The 23,189-nt window shown below is 28.0% G+C and overlaps 4 protein-coding genes across 8 annotated transcripts in view; 1 reads left to right on the forward strand and 3 right to left on the reverse strand.

The window, feature by feature from the left end:
- The window catches only part of LOC127265184 (two-component response regulator ORR9-like), a 92,044-nt gene that overhangs the window by 67,673 nt on the left and 1,182 nt on the right, over positions 1-23,189 (forward strand). Inside the window, exon 2 of the mRNA XM_051294895.1 lies at positions 22,636-23,072. Within this exon, the coding sequence (XP_051150852.1) occupies positions 22,967-23,072 (106 nt within the window). The 5' untranslated portion in view covers positions 22,636-22,966. The remainder of the gene's footprint in view (positions 1-22,635; positions 23,073-23,189) is intronic.
- On the reverse strand, positions 363-2,888 carry LOC127265175 (uncharacterized). The gene is made up of 6 exons (XM_051294885.1): positions 2,500-2,888; positions 1,617-1,723; positions 1,324-1,432; positions 1,074-1,235; positions 819-992; positions 363-714 (listed from the first exon to the last, which is right to left on the reverse strand). Exons 1-6 carry the CDS (start codon positions 2,782-2,784, stop codon positions 685-687), a joined length of 867 nt encoding a protein of 288 aa, XP_051150842.1. The 5' UTR covers positions 2,785-2,888; the 3' UTR covers positions 363-684.
- LOC127265092 (protein STRICTOSIDINE SYNTHASE-LIKE 10-like) lies at positions 7,626-12,649 on the reverse strand. Its single transcript, XM_051294776.1, has 3 exons — positions 12,234-12,649; positions 9,260-9,526; positions 7,626-8,232 (listed from the first exon to the last, which is right to left on the reverse strand). Exons 1-3 carry the CDS (start codon positions 12,581-12,583, stop codon positions 7,653-7,655), a joined length of 1,197 nt encoding a protein of 398 aa, XP_051150733.1. The 5' UTR covers positions 12,584-12,649; the 3' UTR covers positions 7,626-7,652.
- On the reverse strand, positions 14,806-18,954 carry LOC127265098 (protein STRICTOSIDINE SYNTHASE-LIKE 10-like). 5 transcript variants are annotated; one of them, XM_051294801.1, is made up of 4 exons: positions 18,678-18,954; positions 18,205-18,468; positions 16,352-16,931; positions 14,806-15,093 (listed from the first exon to the last, which is right to left on the reverse strand). In XM_051294801.1, exons 1-3 carry the CDS (start codon positions 18,950-18,952, stop codon positions 16,361-16,363), a joined length of 1,110 nt encoding a protein of 369 aa, XP_051150758.1. In that variant the 5' UTR covers positions 18,953-18,954; the 3' UTR covers positions 14,806-15,093; positions 16,352-16,360. The 5 variants fall into 5 exon arrangements, with proteins under 5 accessions (XP_051150758.1, XP_051150756.1, XP_051150749.1 ...); XM_051294799.1 differs by having other exon boundaries at positions 14,806-15,103; XM_051294792.1 differs by having other exon boundaries at positions 14,806-15,128.

Raw genomic sequence — 23,189 nt, forward strand, 5'->3', positions numbered from 1 at the left:
ATCTAATATTAGTATTATTTTTGTATAAAAAATTAAATTTAACAAACATTTATCTTAGAATATGTATTAAATCTAATATTATTTTTATATATTTTATAAATAAAATTAATTATTATATACTACATCATGTCCGCTCTAAAACTTCATTTATTTTTTGCTTGTTATAATAAGACGGCGAGTGTACCCCACACCACTAAAGGTCTTGTAAGTATGATTTGAGAATGTTTATTTGTCACTGTAAAATTATAAATTCAACTCGCGTACTTGTTTAGATGAAAATATGTTTAAATTTTAATTTTTTAAAAACATAAATGACATGAAGACGTGGAACCGCACAATAATGACAGTGTGACAAGAATCCATGGAACGTAGTGAGTGTAAAAATACATAAATATCAACAACACAATTTCATCACCAAACAACATATGACCTAAGCCCACTTAGGTATAACAGTAAAATGAATCCGATTAATCCACCAACAAAACTTTACAACAACATACTAAAATCTGTCAACGACAAACCAACCTCAAAGAGCTCCAACGGCTAGTTTTAGTCCTCGTTCTTCATCTAACTCTACAATGTCGACTCTCTCTATTACACAAGTACAAACAAAAGCCTCGAAAATATATATACAAAAGTAGCTACGACAACGAAACGTCCATACAACCTTTTCCCAAGTTTTTATCATGCCTCAACACCGATTCTTTCCGCAACCTGAAACCCGAAACCGAAGAAGTTGAAATTAGATGTTTCGCCGCAGGCAGCAGTCGAGGTTGTAACGAATTATTACATCGAAAGTGATTATGATTATTCATTACCTCCTTAAACGACTTGACGTCGCTTCCCCAAAGCCAGGCGTCGCACCCGGCGTCTCGTGCGCCCCATACGTCGTTCCTCCGATCGTCCCCGACGTGGACGGCATCCTCGGGTTGTACTCCCAGCAATTCACAAGCTTTCAAGAATATTGTCGGGTTAGGCTTCTCAGCCTCGACCTGTTTTGGACAGAGATTCGTTTGTAAGACGTTGGGATAAACTAGGTTTGTAAGGATTAGACAGGGACTCGTTTCACTTGCCTCGGCAGAAACGGCGACAGCGTCGAACCAGTGGTCGCATTTCAATGCTCTCAACAACGGTCTCAACCGAGTGTCGAAGTTGGAAACAACCGCCACTTTAACTCCCGCTTTTCGCAGAGCTTTGAACACTTTTTCGGCGTCGGGATCGCAGAGATGCCAAGCCTGTTGTTACGAGCGATTTAAATACGTCACGTGGGAATAAACAGATAATAAATTAGAAAACGGTAAATTGGTGGCATCGAATGTCGACCTTTTCGGTGGTATAATAGTTGTAGAGCTCCTCGAAATACTGCGAATCTGAGCATCCAGTCGACGCGCTGACTATGAACTGCCAAAACGGTCTCCCATCATTCACGTATCTGAATTACCAAACATCGACATAAAGTTAAAATACAGCACGTTGAAAGAATCGATCACCTAATAAGCAACATAAATGAATGTCGGATGCAAGACACAAATTGTTATATAGAAAACCATAACTACAATCTAGAAAGCTCTATTTCATCGAATAGCATTTATTTCTTCGACAGAACATCATATTACCTGAGGCGGGATTTACCCCAAGGCTGGCCGTAAGCCCATCTGTATCTGTTCAATATTTCACCTTCAGAGTACTGAACTCCATACTTTTCACCGATTTGTCGATAGATCTACAGTAAAGTAAAAGAACAAAAGGATAACTAAAATGATAGCCAGGAATGTCACAGTATGAACAAACATAAAATAAGAACAGTCCAACAACCAAAAGGGCAATTCAAAATGCATGCATAAACTGCTCTGCATAAATCATCCATGACCTGATTGAGTATCAAATTTTGGTAAGCATACGAATTTATATTCATTAAATCAGCATCATGTAACGATTGCATATGGAACAAAGACAATAGCGTGAAAGCGAGTGATATTATTAATTTTTAAGAACAGACTGGTGCAGTTAAGCTTAAAGTTGAACAAAACCTCTATGAGAAAGCAAACAAAAACAAGACGGCTCTGAAATGCAGCCTGTAGATGAAGACATTTTTAGCAAGGTGAGAGGTAATCTACGGAATCAAACCACTGATCCAAACGGCAGATTAATTACAGGAATGGTTAACTCAATGTTTAGGTTGAATGTTGGAAAAGTGTAACCGATGCATAACCTAATTTGGAGAAGTTCAATTCAGCACCAAATTACACAGTAAGAAAGAAGAAAGAGAAAGGGACAGAAAACGAGCACAAAAGTTCATAAAAGGCACAAATTACAGAGCAAAACTGGAATAATCGTAACAGAGAAATGGCAAATTGGTGATGAATCGTGAATCCAGACCTAGAACATGAATTCTGCTGAACAAAAGTACGCCGGAAGAAATCCAAAACGATAGACTTAATTCTAACAATCACCAAAATCAGAAAGAATGGAAGAAAAATCACAGGAAGAGCAGAATACCTGAGCCATAGGCTGGGAAGGAACAACCAGAGTCCCGACGGCGTCAACAAGCAAAGCCTTATGCGTTAGGCCGCCGTACAAGCTCCTCCGATAATCCTCATACTCCTTGACCAATCCGAGCATTCTTGAACCGTTCAACACCTCCGCCTGCGTCGGCGAAGGCATCTCCGCAGCAACCGCCGCGGAGGTGGAGAAAGACGGAGATCCAGACAAGCCCGGCGCCAAAAAACGCCGCAAATTGGATGGATTGAGGCGCTTTCCGATCCTCACGCTGAATGAAGCCATTTTCGGTTAGAATTCCGGCAAAAAGCTCCTACATTTCACGCCGAGACGTCTGCTTTGTTGGATTGCCGCGAATCGCTTCCCTGCGGATGTGTGTGAGAGTGGCAATGGCGAATCTCGCTTTATATATGGTGGCCATCTGTGAAAGACACACCAGATGGCGAAGCAGCGGAAGAATTGCGGGGTTGCAGGTTGTGAAATTACCATTTTACCCCAGATAAAATAATTAATTAATAATATAATTTTGTTACTTATGTAGGATTTTATAAATAATATTTTCTACTATTAATAAAAGATATGGTGTGTTTGTTTGAATAGTAAAAGTTTTGAATTTGAATAGTTGTATGATGTGATATAAATAGGTGTTGATGTGATGTTTTGAATGTAAAATTGATTTTTAGTATAATATAAAAAATAAAAAATAGGTGTTTGATTTGATATTTTTTGGGAAAAAAAATAGAATGAACAGTAAAAATCTAATTCAATCCCACCAAACAAACAGGGTTTATTTGTATTTTGCATATTGAATTATTTGATTTTCCTTATAAAGCAGTCCCAAAGTTTAAAATTGTTATGTAAATCAAACATTTATCGCTAAAATTTTAGAAAATGGATTGTTTGATTTTGTTAATTATATTATTAGTATTATTATTAACTGTATTTATATGATAAATGTAAATTAAGAAAATAATTAATATATTATTTGAATATTTGAGTTCGGATTTTAATAATCATATATTTTACATAATACAACTCTTCATTTAATTGTATGCTCAATATTTGTATAGGAATTTTAATAAAAAATAATAATAATCGTTGTTGTATTTTATTTTATTTTATAGTAGAAAGTATAAAAATTTATGTATTTTTTTGCTAATGACAAAAATAAATTATATTCACACAATATTGTTTTTATAAAATTAGTCAATATAAATTTTGAATTAAAATAAAATAAATGTAAAAATTATTCAAGGTTTATAATGACATTTATAAAACTAATTCAAAATTCATTTATTTATATATCTGTTAGAAAATATATATTTTTATTTATATTTAAAATTTTATTTTTTTATAAAATTACTTTATATTAATTATATATAAATATATCTTTTTAATTTATTTATATTATAAAATATTTTATTCTGTAAAAAATAATATTGATATTACGGATATTTTTTTTTATAATATAATTTTTAAAATATTTAAATACATATTTTAATTTTTAACCATATGTATTAATTTTATAAAAAATTATAAATATTATCAATTATATAAAGTAATTATTTCATTGCTATTTGCTCATATAATGGAAAGGTTGACGTCAATCATTCATTCAATTATTAATGTCGTCAAATTGAAGTACAATACCGGCGAGTCCATGTTAATATGGTGCAACCAACCATTTATCTTATGCCACGTGTTGGTGACGTTCAAAGCATCCAAAGTGTCAAATTTAAAATTTGCACGGTTTTTTTTTAAATTTGATTTTAATTTCTTGTATTATAGTACACATACATAATTAAAAAAAATTATAAAAATATATATTTTTAAAAATGAACAAACTACCGTTCAAGCCAAAAATAAAAATCAAACCTTAAAAAGATACATTCTTTTTATTTGATTCAATATATTTCTTTTATAAAATAATACCCAAAAATGTCGAGATTTGAAGCTATAATTTTCATAGTCACATGTTTATTTCTACACCACCGTATCATTCTTTCCGGACCAGTATGTTTTTTACTACTTATTATAAACCCTAAGTATATAAATAAATATATATATTAATAATCATTTATAATACTATTGAAGTTTATTATTTTTTTATTTTATAGTAGATTTAGGGTGTGATTGTTTGGGATTTGAATTTTGAGTTGGGATTTGAATAGTAAAAAATTTGAATTTGAATAGTTGTATGACGTATTATAAATATGTGTTGATGTGATGTTTTGAATGTAAAATTAATTTTTAGTATAATATAAAAAATAAAAAATAAATATTTGATTTAATTTTTTTAGAGAAATAAATAGAATGAATAGGGAATTGAAAATTTAATCCGCCAAGCAAACTGATAATATGTGATGTAGTACATACATTTTAGCATAATATATGTTTAGTACGGAGTATATACTTTTTCATTTGATAAAATTATGTGGATTTGATTGAATACAAAAATTAATAAATGATGATCTTTTAATATTAAAATAAAGTATGTAAAAAATAAAATAAAATATTATAAAAGAAATTATGTGTTTGTTTACCCAACTTTTTTCATAATACTGATTCCATATATATATATTATTATTTTATAAAAATAAATATTCAATATAAAATATTATTTTTTATATTATCAACGACACAATTTTATATATTTTACATTAAAAAAATTCAAAAAATTAAAATACTAAACAAACAAGTTCTATTAAATTATTGATAAAAAATAATAAGATAAATAGAAAAAAATTGATAAATTAATTATTCTTTATTAAAATACGAATATATAATAAAATTATAAATAGATAAAATTGTTTAGAACTGTTTAAACGGTGTAATTTGTTGAATAGTAGTAGTATTTATACTTTACATAAAACCATTTAAACTGTATATTTTGTTTAAAATTGTGTTAGTTTGGATTTGTTTGTGTGTTTGTTTTATAAAATAATTTGAGTAGATAGTTTTCATGTAAAGTATAAATAATTTTGTAGGTAATATAAAAATAATAAATATATATTAAATTATTTTTTTTTTGAAAATGTGATATTTTTTTTACGAAAATCTATTTTGTTCAAAGATCAAAATCAAACATATCCAAAGATAAATACCGTGTTATTTAGGAATTTGATTTGATTTAATTTAATTTTTTCATTTTAAATCTTGAATGTTTAAAAATAGTTAATGGAAGCAATTTTTTTGGATTTTTTTTAAAGTGCGATTAATATTTTACAATTTATAAAAAAAAAAATAGTATGATCGATTTTGTTGATTTAGTGTTTTTGGGTGATATAGTTTCTCAAATATACAATATATACATATTAATACTATATCGTATGATATAGAGTATACAATTTATTGATTTATAAAAAAATCGATACTTCTTCATATTAACATAAAAAAAAAAAAAAAAACCACAAAGTAAACGAGTCTTGATATATTTTTAACATATATATAAACTTATTATTATTTTTTTAAAAAAAAATAAATCAAATTTAAACACCGAACCATTTATTTTACAATCATGATAACAATTCAATTAAAAAGAAAAAATATCATCATATTATAAAAATATTTCAAAAAATGCAATATAAATTAAATAGTGTAAAATAAAGCCAAAAGTATAATACAATTTATCATTTTCTTTTATTTTATGTTTTTTTATTAATTTCTAATGTATCTAATTGAAATTGAGGTCTATCAATAATCAAATAATTCACCCAATACCTTATTAAAGTCATTGCCTTGTAAGTAAAAATCTTGCTTCTATATATATCCCTACATTCATTTTTGGTCACTCATTTTATGGAAAAATAAAAATAAAAATAATTAAAATAAAAGCCTTAACAAAGTCATTTCAATGAAAGTAGATAGCAATAAAAAAGAGTCCATAGAAAAAATGGCACGTAAAAGAAATATTGTTGTGGTCCTATACACATTTCAAATAAATTTATACCACAAATATGTACATGCGTATGTCAAACAAAATAATGTATGAAAATGACGACTAATTCCAAGTCAAATAATTGTTTTCGTCGATTTTTATTTTTTATTTTATTTTATTTTTGTGGGAAATATTGCTTGAGGACCCTCAATCCTATTAATTCAAATTCTTGACGATTAAAGAGTCACACTATCGTATCGATTAGTAATGATGACTATCTAAGCTCTATTTATATAAATATTTTTTCAACTTTTAGCATTATTTATCTACAATATATATTTTTAAAACCACTTTCAATATATTTTTCCTCTCAAAAAAAAAATAAAAAAATAATAATAATAATAATAATAATAAATTAACATTATATATTCAATTTTTGACTAATTTCAATAGAGAACTAAAACTTGAAAATTTTCAACAAGTTTTATCTTAGTGAAATCTAAGGGTGTGTGCTGAAGGTTTAAAGTTTGAGTTTTGAATCCAAATTTTCTTTTAATTTGAAAAAAAAAAAATGTTTTGATATGATATAAATAGTTATTGATATAATATATATTTTGAATATAAAATTACTTTTAAATTAATATAAAAATAACAAATAAGAATTTAATTTGATAATTTTGAGAAGATAAATTAGAACAAAAATATATGTGTATATGTATTGAAAAATTGCCAGACAAACACAATCTAAATTTATTTCGAAATTGATTATGTCCATGTAATGTAAGAGGATGCAAACCACCAATAAAAGGGGTGGGGCCATTTTGAAATTTATTGATATTCGAGTGTCAGTTACGCAATTTTTTTCTTTGAGATAACTAAGGGTGCAAAGTGAGAAAAAAATATCTGCATAAAAATAAAAATAAAATACGATGAGGATTTTCAGAATTCTTTGATAAATGTATACTATATATTTTGTTTTATTTTTTTAACTATAGATTTATTTTCGCAGATAAATAAATTGATATTTAAATTTTTAGGTACAATAATCATTTTCAGAGTCATATATAAAATAATAAAAAAAAAATCGACAAAGATATTAAACATTTACTACATTGAAAAACTTACTACAAAATGAAGAATAAACACCATAGGCATCATTAATTATCTCTCTAGCGATTTTCGTAATATATTAATGATATGTTTTTCTAAAAATTCGAGTATTTAAATGAAGCGATCATTCTTCGACATATGAAAGTTAAAATATCTAATAATTTTATTACGTCGAAATTTTATCTTTAACAAGAAAATGTCTTACTACAGATCCTACCCATAAATTCCCATGTTGTTCATCGACTTCGCTCACGAACTTCCATCTTTTTCCTGTGCTCGAGTCCAACACTTTAACTATATTCCCATCTTTGTCCAACTTGAATCCCATTCCTCCGGCGCTAATAAAATATGCCAAATACGAATGTACCTTAGTAACATCAACCGGGAATGTCCTAACCAAAGTGTTCCCGATCCACGTATTTGAAATGAACCATTTCAAAAATACCCCTCTTCTTGAATTTATTCCGACCCAAAACTCACCATTTTCGTTTCTTTTTATGTTGTCTGGAAATCCGTGGAATTCTGACATCAATTCGACATTTCCTTTCTTGTGTGATTTGAGCCACAACTTGTATAATTTGCAAGTTGTTGTCTCGACGAATAGGAGGAAGTCGCGATTCTTGCTCAATGAGATGCCATTTGGAAACTTAAGATTATCTAGAAGAAGAGTCGTTTTCTTGGTTCTGATATCAAACTTCATGAGTCTTCCGGAATTGTCTCCGCTTATAATTACGGAAACAAAATTCCTACAAATATGAAATCGAGAATTGAAATTAAGACAATCATTCAAAATTTCATACAAAAAGATTGTGAAATGTTGCAATCAAAATAATAAATGCTTCAAATTTATATGACCAAAAAATTTTAAAAAAAACATTGATTGGACATTACAAATACATTTAAACTAATACTTTTTTACATTAATAAAATTTAAATAAAAAAAAAACAAAATAGTATTTAGATACAAAAATACTCCCGTTACCATTAAAATATAATATTTATTAAACACTATGCCAAGAGTTAACAAATATCTATGGAGCTAATGGAAAAACCACATAGTAACATCAACAATTCAACTTTGCATCCAAATTAACTATGTCTACTTATGTTTTTAACATTTTATCACATTAGTCATAAATATAAATTAATTATAAATTGATAAGTAGTCTTTCTCTAAAAAAGTACATTAGATATAAAATGTATTTTTTTATTAAAAATATTATATAGAAAAATGTTTTTTCTATTAAAAAATTCATATTCAATATATATTTATCACTCATCAAACATTTATTTTTGTTTAACTTTTTATTATCTTCAAATCAATAATAAAAGAAAACATTAAATATTTTTAAAATATATCTAAACATGACATCTTTCTCAGAAAATAAAGTATATTAAAAAGCCTAAATATAGATATGTGTTTCTATACTATCTATACATAGAAATTCTAACAACAATTTCACAGGCTATGGACTATTTTAAAGATAAAGCTAAGGTTACCGAGCAGTGACGCAAATACTGTAGCAACCAAAAAACATGGGCCACAAAACAAAACAAATATACATACATATATCCTGTATCTATTTATTTATTTTTAATATATATTTATTTATTGCTTATGTCTGACTCTTTCAACCTTATCAACTTTCCCTTTCCATCTTCATTACTTTATATATATATATATATATATATTCGTTGTTGTGTACATATTTATTTTTTGTTATATGCTCCATATTTGCATGTAATAAATGAACTATTAAAGGTATGTATTACCTCCTCGGAAACCTTGAGCTGCTGTCGGTAAAATACACGACTCCATTGTCATGATCGATGTCCAAAGAATTCGTAAGCCCAAAAGGAACTCCGCCCTCTTCATGGGCCACTTTTTGGGCCTGCCCACCATTTGGGCCTACTACTAGAAGGCCCATATATGCATCGGCAATGTACATGTTACCCGTATTTGGGTCGAACTTTAGGCCCAATGGTCTGCCACACTTATGCTCCCATCGGGAGTGGTCGTATGGCCCTACACATCCCTCCCTGTATATAATTCAAAAATTAAATAAAAAAATAAATTTATTATTATTATTATTATAAAGTGAACTTTAGCTAGATGATAAAAAAAATAAAGAGGGCTTACTAATAAAACCAAAACTTCTTTCGGTGAAATAAATACATACACAAATATAAACAAAAAAACAATATTAAATAATTAAATAATGATGAATTGTTTGTTTGAAAGAGGGCCTATGGTAGACAAATAAAAATTAGTGGCTACATTTGTATTTCTCTTCTCTGCCACAAATTTATTTTTGCAAATATGGATATTAACACACCTTAATTTAATATATATATATATATATATATTTTTTTTTTTCTTTAATGACGTGATGATTCACAGTCGCTTTTGTCTAGTACCCTATGGATATATTTTTAGCCGAATCTAATACTTAACTATCCACTATTAACTTTTTTTCCCCCTAAAAATCAAATTATTATTATTATTTTTTTTTACCAAAATGTAAAAATATTATACCAATCTATTTGTATTGAATCCAATAATTATTGACATTAGAACTTTTATTATTCTCAACCTCAACATCTATTCAAATTTTGATTTTTTTTAGTTTAATGTGGTTTTTTCTAAAATACAATATTATATATATATAAAATAAATAAATAAATAATAATAATAATAATAATAATAATAATAATAATAATAATAATAAAACATAGCTTTAAATTTGCTTGTCGACGTGCCCTTTTAATAAACTCATTAATTAATTATCATTTTTAATTTACTACATAGAGTTATATATCGTTTTCCATCGTATCCATCGATATAAACAAAAATTAAAATAATAGAGACATAAGTATATCATTAATACATGCATGAATTGACTTGTTTTTAATATTTTTGTAAGCTTCTAGCATCAACATAAATAATATAATAATATTTACTATTATTATATATATAGTGAATCAAACATCTAATTAATAAATTATTTATCTAAAAAAAAAATATATGAGATGATATATATAGAGATCATAATCAGTTTGTCCGTACATACGTAGCGTGGTGTTCTCTGATTGGTCCAAATAGACACGTCATCATCAAAATTATACCCTACTAATTAATCAATTATTAGTGATTTCCAGGTCATCCAAATCAATTATTACACCAACAGTTAATTAACCAGATAAAGAGTTTATTTATTTTTTAAATATAACATGCAATAATTAAATTATTATTCAAATATATATATATATTTTTAAAAAATTAATATATTATAGTAATACTTATTAATTATTTATATTATTTTTCCATTTTTCTATATTTCACGGAAAAAAAGAAAATTATCACTTCAAAAAAAAAAAAAAAAACACATTATATTTATGTAATATTTTAGATAATGTTTAAAATAAAATATGCACATTTAATACAATAATCTTTATATTGAATAATGGCTATTATAAATACCAATTAATAAAAATGCATAAGGTTAGGCAAATCCTCACACACCTATATATAAAAATTAATTAATTTATAATTAATTATACCATCTGACCTCTTGGGCAGCTGATTTAATTTAATTAATTGTTCATTGATTCCATATTATTACAAATTTTAAAATTCCGATTCAATTTGTGGATTGAATTGAAAATTTAAGCAATTTTGAAATATTTTTTGAAAATAAAATATTTGATATAATTCGATATATTTAATCATAATCAATTAACTATATGTTAAAATTGACTGTAGATAGATTTTCTACGTCAGTGAATAACTACTTCTATAATTTACCAGGCTCAGTAAATAAGTAAATAAATTTACCGCGTGAAAGTAATAGATACCAACGGCAACAAATTCAATGCCTTACAGAAGTTTGTTAATTTGGTATATACTCCATATATGTATTTTAATTTTTTTAATAAAGTAAAAATTTAATGTCATATTTAAATAAAAAAATGTGTATGTTATTACAGTAACGTTTCATAATAAATACATTTAAAAACATAAAATACTTGAATATTGTAGTATCTGAGGATATTCCCTATTATATTTTTTTCAATTCAATTTTTAATTATCGTCAGAGTAACATAAAATCATGAAATAAATAAATAAATAAATCTACAAAATACATGAGACCACACCTTTGATTTAATTTTCATCAATTCAAGTATAATTTTTACTAATTAATTTTATATATTTATGTAGTACATAAAAAAAAAAAATACCCCTGTTGGATTAATAATATTTTGTAATATAAAAATATTAATACATGTATAATATATTATATATTGTAAATATATTTTCAATATTAAATAGATAGTTCAATTACTTAAAAAAAATTGAGAAGGACGAATTGAAAAAATAATATGTTAAGAGTGAGAGGAGTATATTTTAAAAAAATATATAAAAGGTTTTAAATTGGTATAATTGCGAAAATTATATGGAAAAATACAAAAAACTGAAAAAAAAAAAAAAAAAAAAAACACAAACAAACAGAGTTTGAATTTGCTGCTGGTCTCTGCACTTTCCTTATGCCGTCTTAATTCTACACACACATACACACACGTGTGTGTGTGAATATTTGTAAAGAAGATTGGTAGGTAAGAACTAAGAAGAAGAATCACACCGAACTGTCCTAGTTTATTCATGCTTCTATCGTTTATCAATTTTATTTTTTTAAAAAATAAAATAATAATAATTCTGAAATGGAAATTAAAAAAAAAATTCGATTACCTGTGTGGGGAGGTGACTGCGAAATCGGACCAGCGGCTTTCGTTGGAGAGCCACCGGAGAATCCGGCCGTCGGAGACTCCGGTGTAGGGTCCACCGCCGGCGGCGTCGAAGGCGAAGCTCTCCGGACCGACGGCGCCGCCGGGGAGGGGAATTAATTCCGGCCGGTGAAATTCAATTAGGGTATCGTTCCTATTAGAAACCGGCGGCCGACGATCATCGGGAGCGGTGAAAGCGGCGACGGCGAGGAACACGACTCCGCATGCGGCGGAGATGAGAGGAGTTGCGGCGGCGCCGCGGAGGAGATGGCCGGAGATAATGGCGGAAAGCGGGAATGGAAACGCCGATTTCATGGCGGATTTGGAAGGAAATTGTGGAGTATCTGAATTGTTGCACTGTGCTTGCCAACCCTATATATATATGATTATTATATTTATATTGTATGAAGTTTTGATATTATTGGTTTTTTTTTTCAATCAGTTTAAATGAAAATGCATTATTTTTGTTATAAAATATAAATATACTATTCATTTGATATTTTTAGATTAATTAATTTTGATTTATGTGTGATATAGAAAATTGTATTGTATTGATAATATAAAAAATAATATTTTATATTGAATTATTAAATTTAATTTTTTAATAAATTAATATATATATTGTATTATGTATATATATTTGTAATTTAATATTTTCGAAAGTTTATTTTATTAAAAACATATTGAGTGAATATACTGAAAATATTAAAGTATTATTTACATAAATATTTATTTTAAATCAAACCAAACTAATCTTATATCAATAATAATTTTTAGAACGATATATATATATATATTTTTTATGGAGGAGTAAGTATACTAGCTATATATTTGGTTTATAAGTCAATATAATTTTTAGTAAAAGTAAATTACTTCTTATAATATAAATAATAAAAAAAATATCTTTAATGTAAAATTTCAATAAATTGCAAATATATTATTATATATAATTAATTTATATACAAAAGACAAATAATAAAATATCAAAATCATATTATATATTTTTATTAATCAATAAAATATTAATATTATTTTTTAATTTATTATAGAAATCCAAATAGGTATTTTGGATCGAAACTAAATATTAATGAATTATACTATGTGTATCTATGATTAAGCTCAAAATTTACAAAATTAATCTATAAAATATTTTTATTTGAACATTACATTTTTAATATATATATATATGCATATAATAATTAAATAAAATTTGGCATTGCTTGATTAATATTTGGCAAACGGTGCCTATCCATTAATCATACAAATATTTGGACTAATTATATATTTTTTTATATGCCGTGTGTGTTGATTTGACCAAAATGAAAAATTAAAGCTAAATCGTTAGTGTAAATAAAAATGAACACGTTTATTTATTAGATCCGTTTATATAAAATTTTGAAATTTAAAAAGTGAGAGAAAATAATACTACTACTATTTGATTTGATCTATATATATTGATTTAATTTTAATAAATGTCACTTTATTTATTTATTTTGTCTATCGAATCGAACTAGAGTGTTTATGATTTTTTTTTTGAGATTTTTATAATTAGTTATTAAAAAATACAAAATATCTATTTTTATTGTGGTTAAAATATTATTAACAATATATATTGGGAATAATGATAAAAATGAAAGCAAACCCATTATATATACATGCATTAGTCATTTTAGAATAATCTATTTGTACACATGTAATAATGAAGTACATTTCACATGAAGTATATTATCTTGAATTTTACTCTATTAATGAAACGGTCAAATTAATATACGGTGTCCTTAGTTTATATGATTTGTATTTGGACTTATTTGGTCAGTGTTTTAATTTAATTTGATTTTTTTTTAAAATGTGAATATAGATAATTGTATTGATAATTTTAAAATAGTATTTTATTTTTAATATTAATTTTTGTAAAAAATAAAATATATATTAAAATCGTATATATATATATATATTTTTTCGAAAAAAGTGTTTATACAATTATTTTTTATGATATTTTATATTAAAAAAACATATAGACATTTAAAATATTACATTCAATATTTCTTTCAATATAAAATAGACATTTAATATATATATATATATAATTTGACATAGTATATACGATATCAATTTCCCAAGCTATTTTCTATTAATAAAAATGGTTCTAATTTAAAATATAATTAGTATTCCAAAACAAACACATCATATATGAATATAGACATGTTAAAACAATCGAACTTGTTACAAAACCAAACATTGAAAGTCACAATGGTTAGGATTGCGAATTTTCAGATATGCAAAAGTCAACTCCCTCATTCATACATTAAAACTAAATATAAATAGTTTTACAAAAATTGCATAATAAATAAATAAAAGGATACTCAAGGAATCAAATCAAATTTTGTTATATCCAACATTTTTTTTTTTCGTTTAACATATTATATAAAAAAAATATATAATTTTTTATATAAAATACATCACCTACAAAACCCAATGTATTTCATGAATGTTGTTAAAACAATATGACAAACACCATTCATACTACACCCAAAATATAATCAAACAAATCCAATAATTAGAAACACAGTTATACAATCCCTACATAAATAAACCAAACCAAGTCCATTATAATAATTCAAACAAGAAATGGGGAATGTCCACTAATAACAGGCACATATATCCAACCATGCAGATAGATAGATAATAATAGGGTGGGTGGGTAGTGCACATTTCAAGAAAACCCACAGAGCTGACCTGAAAGGAATAAGACAGATGTCCCCTTGTCCTTGTTCTTGCATGGATCAAACATGCCACTTGTTTTGCTTCTTCAAATTCCACTTCATCTGCTAAATGCTAATCCAAACCCCTTACTTCAAGACTGACTCTTCAAATCAATTAATTAATTAATTAATTACAGTGCACAGATAGACAGACAGGCTCTGTGATCCAACTGTTTTTCATTCCTCATAAATACCACCACACATATCAATGAGATCATATCATATGTTGATTAAACCAGTCAGTCTGAGAGCAAACAATTTTGGAGCATTATTACTATTATGCTATCTATCGTAAATCTCCTCCATACATGAATGATGAATAGAATACAATCATTTTAATGCACCTTAGACAGCTACCTACCCCCCAAGGAAAGCAACTCATACTCAATACACATACACACTCCTTTTAGGGTACTACTTTCCTAAAACAATTCATCCTAAAATTGTCTTAGACTAAAGACACTTTCAATCTCTAATTTACTTTAGTAATTTCTTTACCATATAATCTTAACAATTTTTAATACAAATATTATATTGTTTCTCGAATTTCTTTTTATATATCAAGCTACTGCGTAAATACATAATGCAAACAAAGCCAAATAGCAAAACCATGGGGTCTGTTTGTGTATAACTACACCGTTCCAAAAAGGACAGTTCTTACTTAATATGCTACTTATTTTCTTTGATAAAACATCTAGAAAAAAAAAAAAACAATACTTTTATAGTTCCCAGTAACAAAGCACAAAAACTCCACAAATTTAAAAACACATGTTTTTGGGGTTTGATTTGAGAAAATTTAGTGTACAGTTTGTATTAAAATATTATTTGATGGGATATTTTGGAAAATGAAAAAATATATTTTTTTAAGTTCATATAAGAAAATTTGAAAGATTTGTGTTGAAGAACCACAACACATGGTTTTCCAGAATTCAACAACAAATCCCGGGTGTGTTTCTTTTCATACTCTACACAATTTTTTTCTTTTTTGACTCTACTTTACTAAAAATTACACTCTTCTTTCAAAACATCACATCAAATATTATTTAAGTAAAAAACTAAAACCTCCAAATTCAATTCTGACTTAAAAAAAAAAAAAAAAAACACACCCACACTTGTTCTAGATTAATTTATGCATAGATTGACCTATCAAAAAGTTTCCTACGATAGTGTATAAATTTATGAGATAATCTATGATCATATATAATAACAACTCAAGCAAGGTCAGGGAAGGATGTGGTGATGCAAGACGTGCATGTAAATTTTATTCACAAACCTAACTGATGGGTAAAAAAATAAATATAAAAAGGGCTGAAAAAGTTACCTGGATTTGTCACAATTTGTAAATCCCAATATAAGGCATCAAGACAGAAGCAATCCACAGAGTCCCATCATCCCTCTCCTCAATTTCACTGATGAACCTCAAAGTTTTACCATCCACATCTTCTAGAACCAGCAAGATTTCCCCCTTTTCGCTCAGCTTTACTGCTGTCGCGTGAGGCTTACCTCCCACCAACAGATAATGTAGTTGTGGGAAGCTGAGAGGCAGCTTTAACATGGAGTGTCCGAGCCATGACCAAGAAGTAGCGTATTTAGAAAAGAGTCCTGTCTTTGAGTGCAGAGCCACCCAAAATTCACCTTTGGGATTTCTTCTAACATTGTCTGGAAAGCCTGGCAGCTCGGCGAAAACTTCGTGCTGCCCGGCATTGGAGCCTTCGAGCCAATACCGCAGCACTCTGCGTGTCGTGGTTTCGACTACTAAGACAAAAGAACGATCTTTGCTCAGGGCTACACCGTTGGCGAAAGCAAGCCCGCGTAGTAAAACTGTCACTTGTTTGCTGGAGATGCCGTATTTCATCAGCTTTCCTGTCTTTTCGGATGTTAAGATCGAAGGAATGAATTCCCTTCAATGGAAAACATGAAGAATCAAGAGAACTGTTCAGAAATTCTTGACATTGTAGAATCAATCAATCTATTGTTGTTACAATTTAAGGAATTACAATTTAAAATAAGTTGGGGGAAAAGAAGGTCACTCTTCAATTAAAATATATATATAAAGAAATATCGTTATTCAATCTTAAAGTGTATGTGCAATCAAGGAAACACTACTGTTTATGTGAAATCTTAAAATTCACTTGTTTATTTGATGAGTTCACTAACTGTTTCTCACTTTCTTGGCCATCCAACAAACAGCAGGTTGTAGGTTATTGTTGCAGGTTAATCCTCATCTCAAGCTATTATGGTAAAGCAGATTACTTGGAACACTTCACTGTCAGCCAAAAAGAAGCTCACAACTATATATTGTGATAATGCTTCAGCAATTAAACCATTTAAAAATTCAGTCTTTTGTGGAAGATGCCGGGTATCATCCCTCGTGAAATATACCTAATGATGGTGTCATTTAATTGGTTATACAGGAGTGAAGATCAAGTGGTTGATATCTATGGTAACTTATTTTTTTCCATCTAAAAACCATCACTATCGCATATTTGCTTTTCATTTTATATATTATATACAACTTTCACGTAATATCATTATTATTGTTTGAAAAATCACACCAATATCTACTTAAACCTTCCGGGCCAGTGTATTCGGGAACCTCCGGGGAAATACAGTTATAAGTGCGAATAAGTGTGAACAGGCTCATCACTCTAATGTCTCGCCCAGGTCGAAAGGGTTCTAAGCCTTTGCCCACCACATCAAACAAATTTCAATTCAATTTTTTTTTTTTTTTTATTCCCTAAATACAGCAAAACACCCAAGCACAACCAAGCAAAGCCCATGGGTAATAAAGTAATGAAAAGCGAGATAACACACAAAAAAGACGAGAGTTTTGTAACCTAGTTCGGCAAAGCTAGGCCCGGGGCGGCCAAGCCAAGTTTTTAACTAGTATACATCGTTTTGAGAGCATAGAATGAAGATTTATCGTTGTTGTGAAACCTAATGAGCCTAATGCCCAATAAATGGATGAACAGCCATTTTGGACTTCACAACGCACCATAATTTTCACAGCCAAAAACATCATATTTCCATTCAAAATACTGCCATCTAAAGCTTAGTAAAGCTTGTTTCTATATAGAAATATCTGAACATTCTACTACATTGCTGTTCATAATTCACACAAGAGGCCTGTTTCAACACTACCAAAAAAAGAGAGTAAAGAAACAAATTCAATACCTTCTGTGGAATTGTGTGCTAGAATCTGTGAAGTAAATCACATCTTTGTCATCATCGATATCCATGTCGTTGGTGAAGCGCAATGGTTGGCCTTCCACTTCTGTTACTAGCTGTGTGGCCAGACCTCCTGCTGGCCCTACGACTTGGAGGCCTAGATACGCATCAGCAATGTAAAGATCACCAGTTTTTGGATGAAACCGTAGTCCGAGTGGCCTTCCGCATACGTGCTCCATTGCTGGATTGAATGGTTGAGTGCATTCTTCCCTGCATTACAGAAATAACAATAAACGCTTCCAATCTATCAATGAAATCGACAAGTTGAATTTCTACTAGGCACTAGCAGTATATACTACTAATATCTATAGATTGAGTATCGATTCAAATAAATTAGCAAGTCCGAACCCTAAGAACAAGCGGAAAGTAGTAAAATGTAAAATCAAGCTGTGCGACTGTGGTGGAAGTAAAATTGGTACCTTCGTCGGGAAGTGACGGCGAATTCCACCCAATCTCCGCCGCTCAATTTGAGAATTCGACCATCAGCAACTCCAGTGTACGGCCCTCCCCCGCTGGGATCAAACACCAGGCTCTCCGGTCCCACAGCTTCAGTGAGATGGATCCTCTCAGCCTGAGGGAGAATGTCGAGCGAACCTCGCACCTGCGGCGGAGTAAATACGCCGGTGGTGGCGAGCGCCACCACCACGGCGAGCAGTGGAAGCGCCACTGCAGTCAACACAAGCTTCGAATTCATTTTCTCTGAACTCGATAACTGTCGTCAACGGTTTTATACACCTTTTAAATTGGGCTATAATTTTTGGGCTTATTGGGCCCAAAATTATAATTGGTCCAAAAAGATGGGCTTAAAATTGAACCATGGAAGTGGATCTTAATTTAGAAATAAAATTCAAATAACAAATTTAATTTATTAAAATAAGCATTAAAAAAACGCAATAAATTAAAAATAGGTGATATATATATATATATATATTGTATGTTGAATAAAATTTATTTTTTAAGCCACGTGAAAAAAATAATGAGATTTTGTAAGGATTTTATAGGTGTGTTGTTTTAATGAAGCAATTAAAAAGCCCCCCACAAAGAAACATTATTATTTATTAGGTACAAAAGATTTTGTGGGTGGCCAAAGTATCCCTTGCATTATTTATTATTATTAGTATTATCAGTGAAATCATTTTATTGGAATTGAATTTAATTATTTATGTATAAAGTTAATACATTTGGATCTAATTTCAAGCTGTAGTGTATTTATTTCATTTTGTGACATGACAATCCATTATTCAATAATTGTTTTATATCATTCGATAATATATTAAATATTTGTATGTATATATGAAAAACAAAATTACATTATTGTTATCAATCTTAATCACTTTTGAATCGAAATTTTTTAATTAATGAATGAATAAAATATGATTCATTCAGTTGGAAAAGAACAACACGCAAATAATTTTAACACCTATTAATTATGCTTTAGAATTGGATCTTACCCTATGTACATTAGCTATTTAATTATTGTCTTAGGATAATTAGTTAATAATTACTTATTCAATTCAAATTATTTGTCGTCTTAGAACAATATAGGTGTTTTTTTTAATAATCATTTTTCAAAAAATCTACAAATTAATTGAGGAGATTTCAATATTTTCCTACCCTATTATTACCTATAATTAAATCAAATGCATTAAAATCCTTATGACAAAGTTTATACCTTCGTTATCAATTTATTTAAATTAGTACTATATGAACAACATAGTTTTTTATTTAAAATTTTAATAAAAAAAAATGAATACAAAAAAATAACTACAAACTACATAAAAACACGTCCTTATAAAAATGGTTCGAAATCAAATGTTGTATTTTCCTAACATAGGTGTTTCAAATTTCTTTAAATAAATAATTTAAATAACTAGTAGTATAAAATGAAATAATCATTTCAAGATTTTGTAGGGTTCTTTGAGGGTTGGGATAATTGTATGCAATCTTCGTTTGACTTTAGGGTTTATTTAAAAAAATAATTTAATTATTAAAGAAATTTTGATTTGGTTAGATTGTAGCATTCTTTGTTTGAAGCCTTGCCAACACATAGAACAAAATTCTATTTTAATAATTTTATTTGATTATAATAAATAAATAAAATAAGAAGGAAGATAGGGTGATCAAAGTGGCATCATTTTCTTGATGGAATGGACATAATTTAAATATAGTAATTACTTGGAAGAAATGTACTTATTAATTTATAATCGTCACAAGATTCTCTATTAAATTATGTTTTTGAATTACATAGTATTTTTTATTGATGGGTTGACTTCAAATTAAAAGGGTTTTTTTTTTTTTCATTTTTTAAAAAAAGTTTAAATCTTTAAAAAATTATTATTTTTGGACTTAGTGATAATTAACCTACAAAATATGCAATAATTTATTTGATGTAATCAAAACATATCTCTTAATTAATTGTCACGGTTGAAGGTTCACTGTATCTATCTGATTTATCATAATAACAAAAAAATTTATACATATTTATTTTTTTATATTATTGATTTATAAAAATCATTCAATAACTCATTTACCACAGAAACAATATAACTAAGATCAAGGATTAATTCTTGAAATTGCTCTTGGAATATTCCTTCCCAAAAAAAAAAAGAAAGATGAATATTGGTCTTTTTTCTTTTTTCTTTTTTTAAACATATTTATTTGTTATCCCCTTCAAAAAAGAAAAAAGAAAAAAAAAAGAAAAAAAAAAAAAAAAGAAGAAGAAGAAGATAAAATAGAAATATTAAATTAGTGATATATCAACGCTGACTTTAGCTACTAAAAGAAAAGGGCAAAAATTGGATTCTGATTCTTCTCTGACTTTTATTTAACAACATAATTTGAGTGGTTTTTTCATTTGCAATTGCTTTTAATTTAAGTATCAATTGTTTATTTTTATATAAACATTGAAAAAAAATAATAATAAAATACAAATTGAATTGTATTTGACATTCAAAAGTATTTAAATTTTTTATACATTAGATCCATGAACTTTCACATGAAGTATAACCCCATCTTTAATAGATGGTATATACCAATATATACATATATATATGCAATTTATATGTACATATCTTTTGTAAAAGATATAGTGTATTTAATTTGGTTTTAAACACTAATAAATACTACTATTTAATTTAATTTGTATAACTTTTAATAAAAACATATAATTTATTCGAACAAAAATATCATATCAAATACTATTTAAAATGAGATTCAAATAAAACCTTTCCATTCAAATAAAAACCAAACAAATTCAATATACACTACAAAAAAATATCAATTTTGTAACAAGATTTTTTCGTTCTTAAATTTATTTTTTCCGTTACAAATGATATTAGAGACGAAATTATGGATGAAATTACGTTAGCTACGTGATCTTTAGGAACGGAATTCCGTTACAAATATACAATTTTTTTTTTTGTAGTGATAATTAAGATTAGTAAAAAAAAAAATTACCATGTATCTTTTTCTATAAATAAAAATATCAATATATATATATTATTATAATAACCATACAAACTTCCTCATAAATAATATAGTTATTGGTCTATATGATTGAGCCAATTTTCTACTCTTATTATTATTATTTTTTATAAGTTGATATAATCATATAGCCAATTAATATATATATCAAAAACACATTTCTTAGTTTGTGACAACACAATCATAGGACATGGCCAGTGAATAGTGAAAATCAATCAATAAATAAATCAGTTTATATAAATTAATCATTTAATTCAATGAATGAAAAGACAATACTAACTAAGAAATGTGAAAATGGGGTCCTAGATTGGTACAAGAATATTTTTTCTAGAAAAAAAATCAAAATGAAAATGTTGGAGAAGATAAAAGCATAATTAAGCAAGAAACCCTAATCAACCAAGCATAGTAACATACAATCTTGATATTTGATTAGTTGAAAATGGCAAATATTAATTTTCTTTTTTTAAATATATATATAATGTCAATTTATTTAATTATTTAATTAATTAAAAAGGGGGCACTTAGACATGAATGGGGCACACAATAGAATGGCCATAGGAAGCAAATCTTAAAAGTGGATCAATTGAAATTGCCCTCTCTTTGCAAATGATTTAATATCAAATTCTTGAGGGATCCTCTGATTCCAAAGCCAAATCAAATCCATACCATCGATCGATCTAACCCCACAAAATGAACGGCGTAGATTTACCCGGATCTGAGCTCCAAGGTGCCTCCAAGAAACTGCCATGATCTAGCACAAGGAAAAAGGCAACTCTGCTTACATCACCTGTATCTCTTTGAAGGATTTTGGAGGGCCCCACCCCCACCCCACCCCTATAAATTAAAATACACACAAAAGCACCCTACCAAGAATCAATCAATCAATATATATAGAGAGAGAGAGAGAGAGAAGGGCATGTTCAAGAATTGGGGGGTTTCAGTGTATTGCTTGCCTTGTAATTCATTTCAATTCCAAGTTGGCAAATGCTGGGGGAAATCTTTGGATGAAATCTGGTCAGATCTTGCTTTATGGGGTGTGGATTTTTGGTGGGGACTTAAGTTTTCAATACATACCCTTTCTCTCTCTAACTCTTTCTCTATAATCTTCAAACCAAAGAGAAAATCATTACAGCTAGCCCCTTCTTCTTCTTCTTCTCCCTACCAAATTCTCTACAGCTTCAAAAACCCTAATCTTGTTTCTTAAATTATACAAAGACTTGAAGAAATGGGGATGGCTGCAACTGAAGCACAATTCCATGTATTGGCAGTTGATGATAGTCTTATTGACAGAAAACTCATCGAGAGGCTTCTCAAGACATCTTCCTACCAAGGTACTATATTGATTTTAATTAGTTTTTGGGGTTTTTGAGGTTGTTTGAAATTTGGGTTTTTTTTTTTTTTTTTCTTTCGATTTATTTGTGTGTCAATTGATTAAGGATTATATAATA

Source organism: Andrographis paniculata, unplaced genomic scaffold (assembly GCF_009805555.1).
Source record: "Andrographis paniculata isolate CXL003 unplaced genomic scaffold, ASM980555v1 Contig17END, whole genome shotgun sequence".
Classification (NCBI taxonomy): domain Eukaryota; kingdom Viridiplantae; phylum Streptophyta; class Magnoliopsida; order Lamiales; family Acanthaceae; genus Andrographis; species Andrographis paniculata.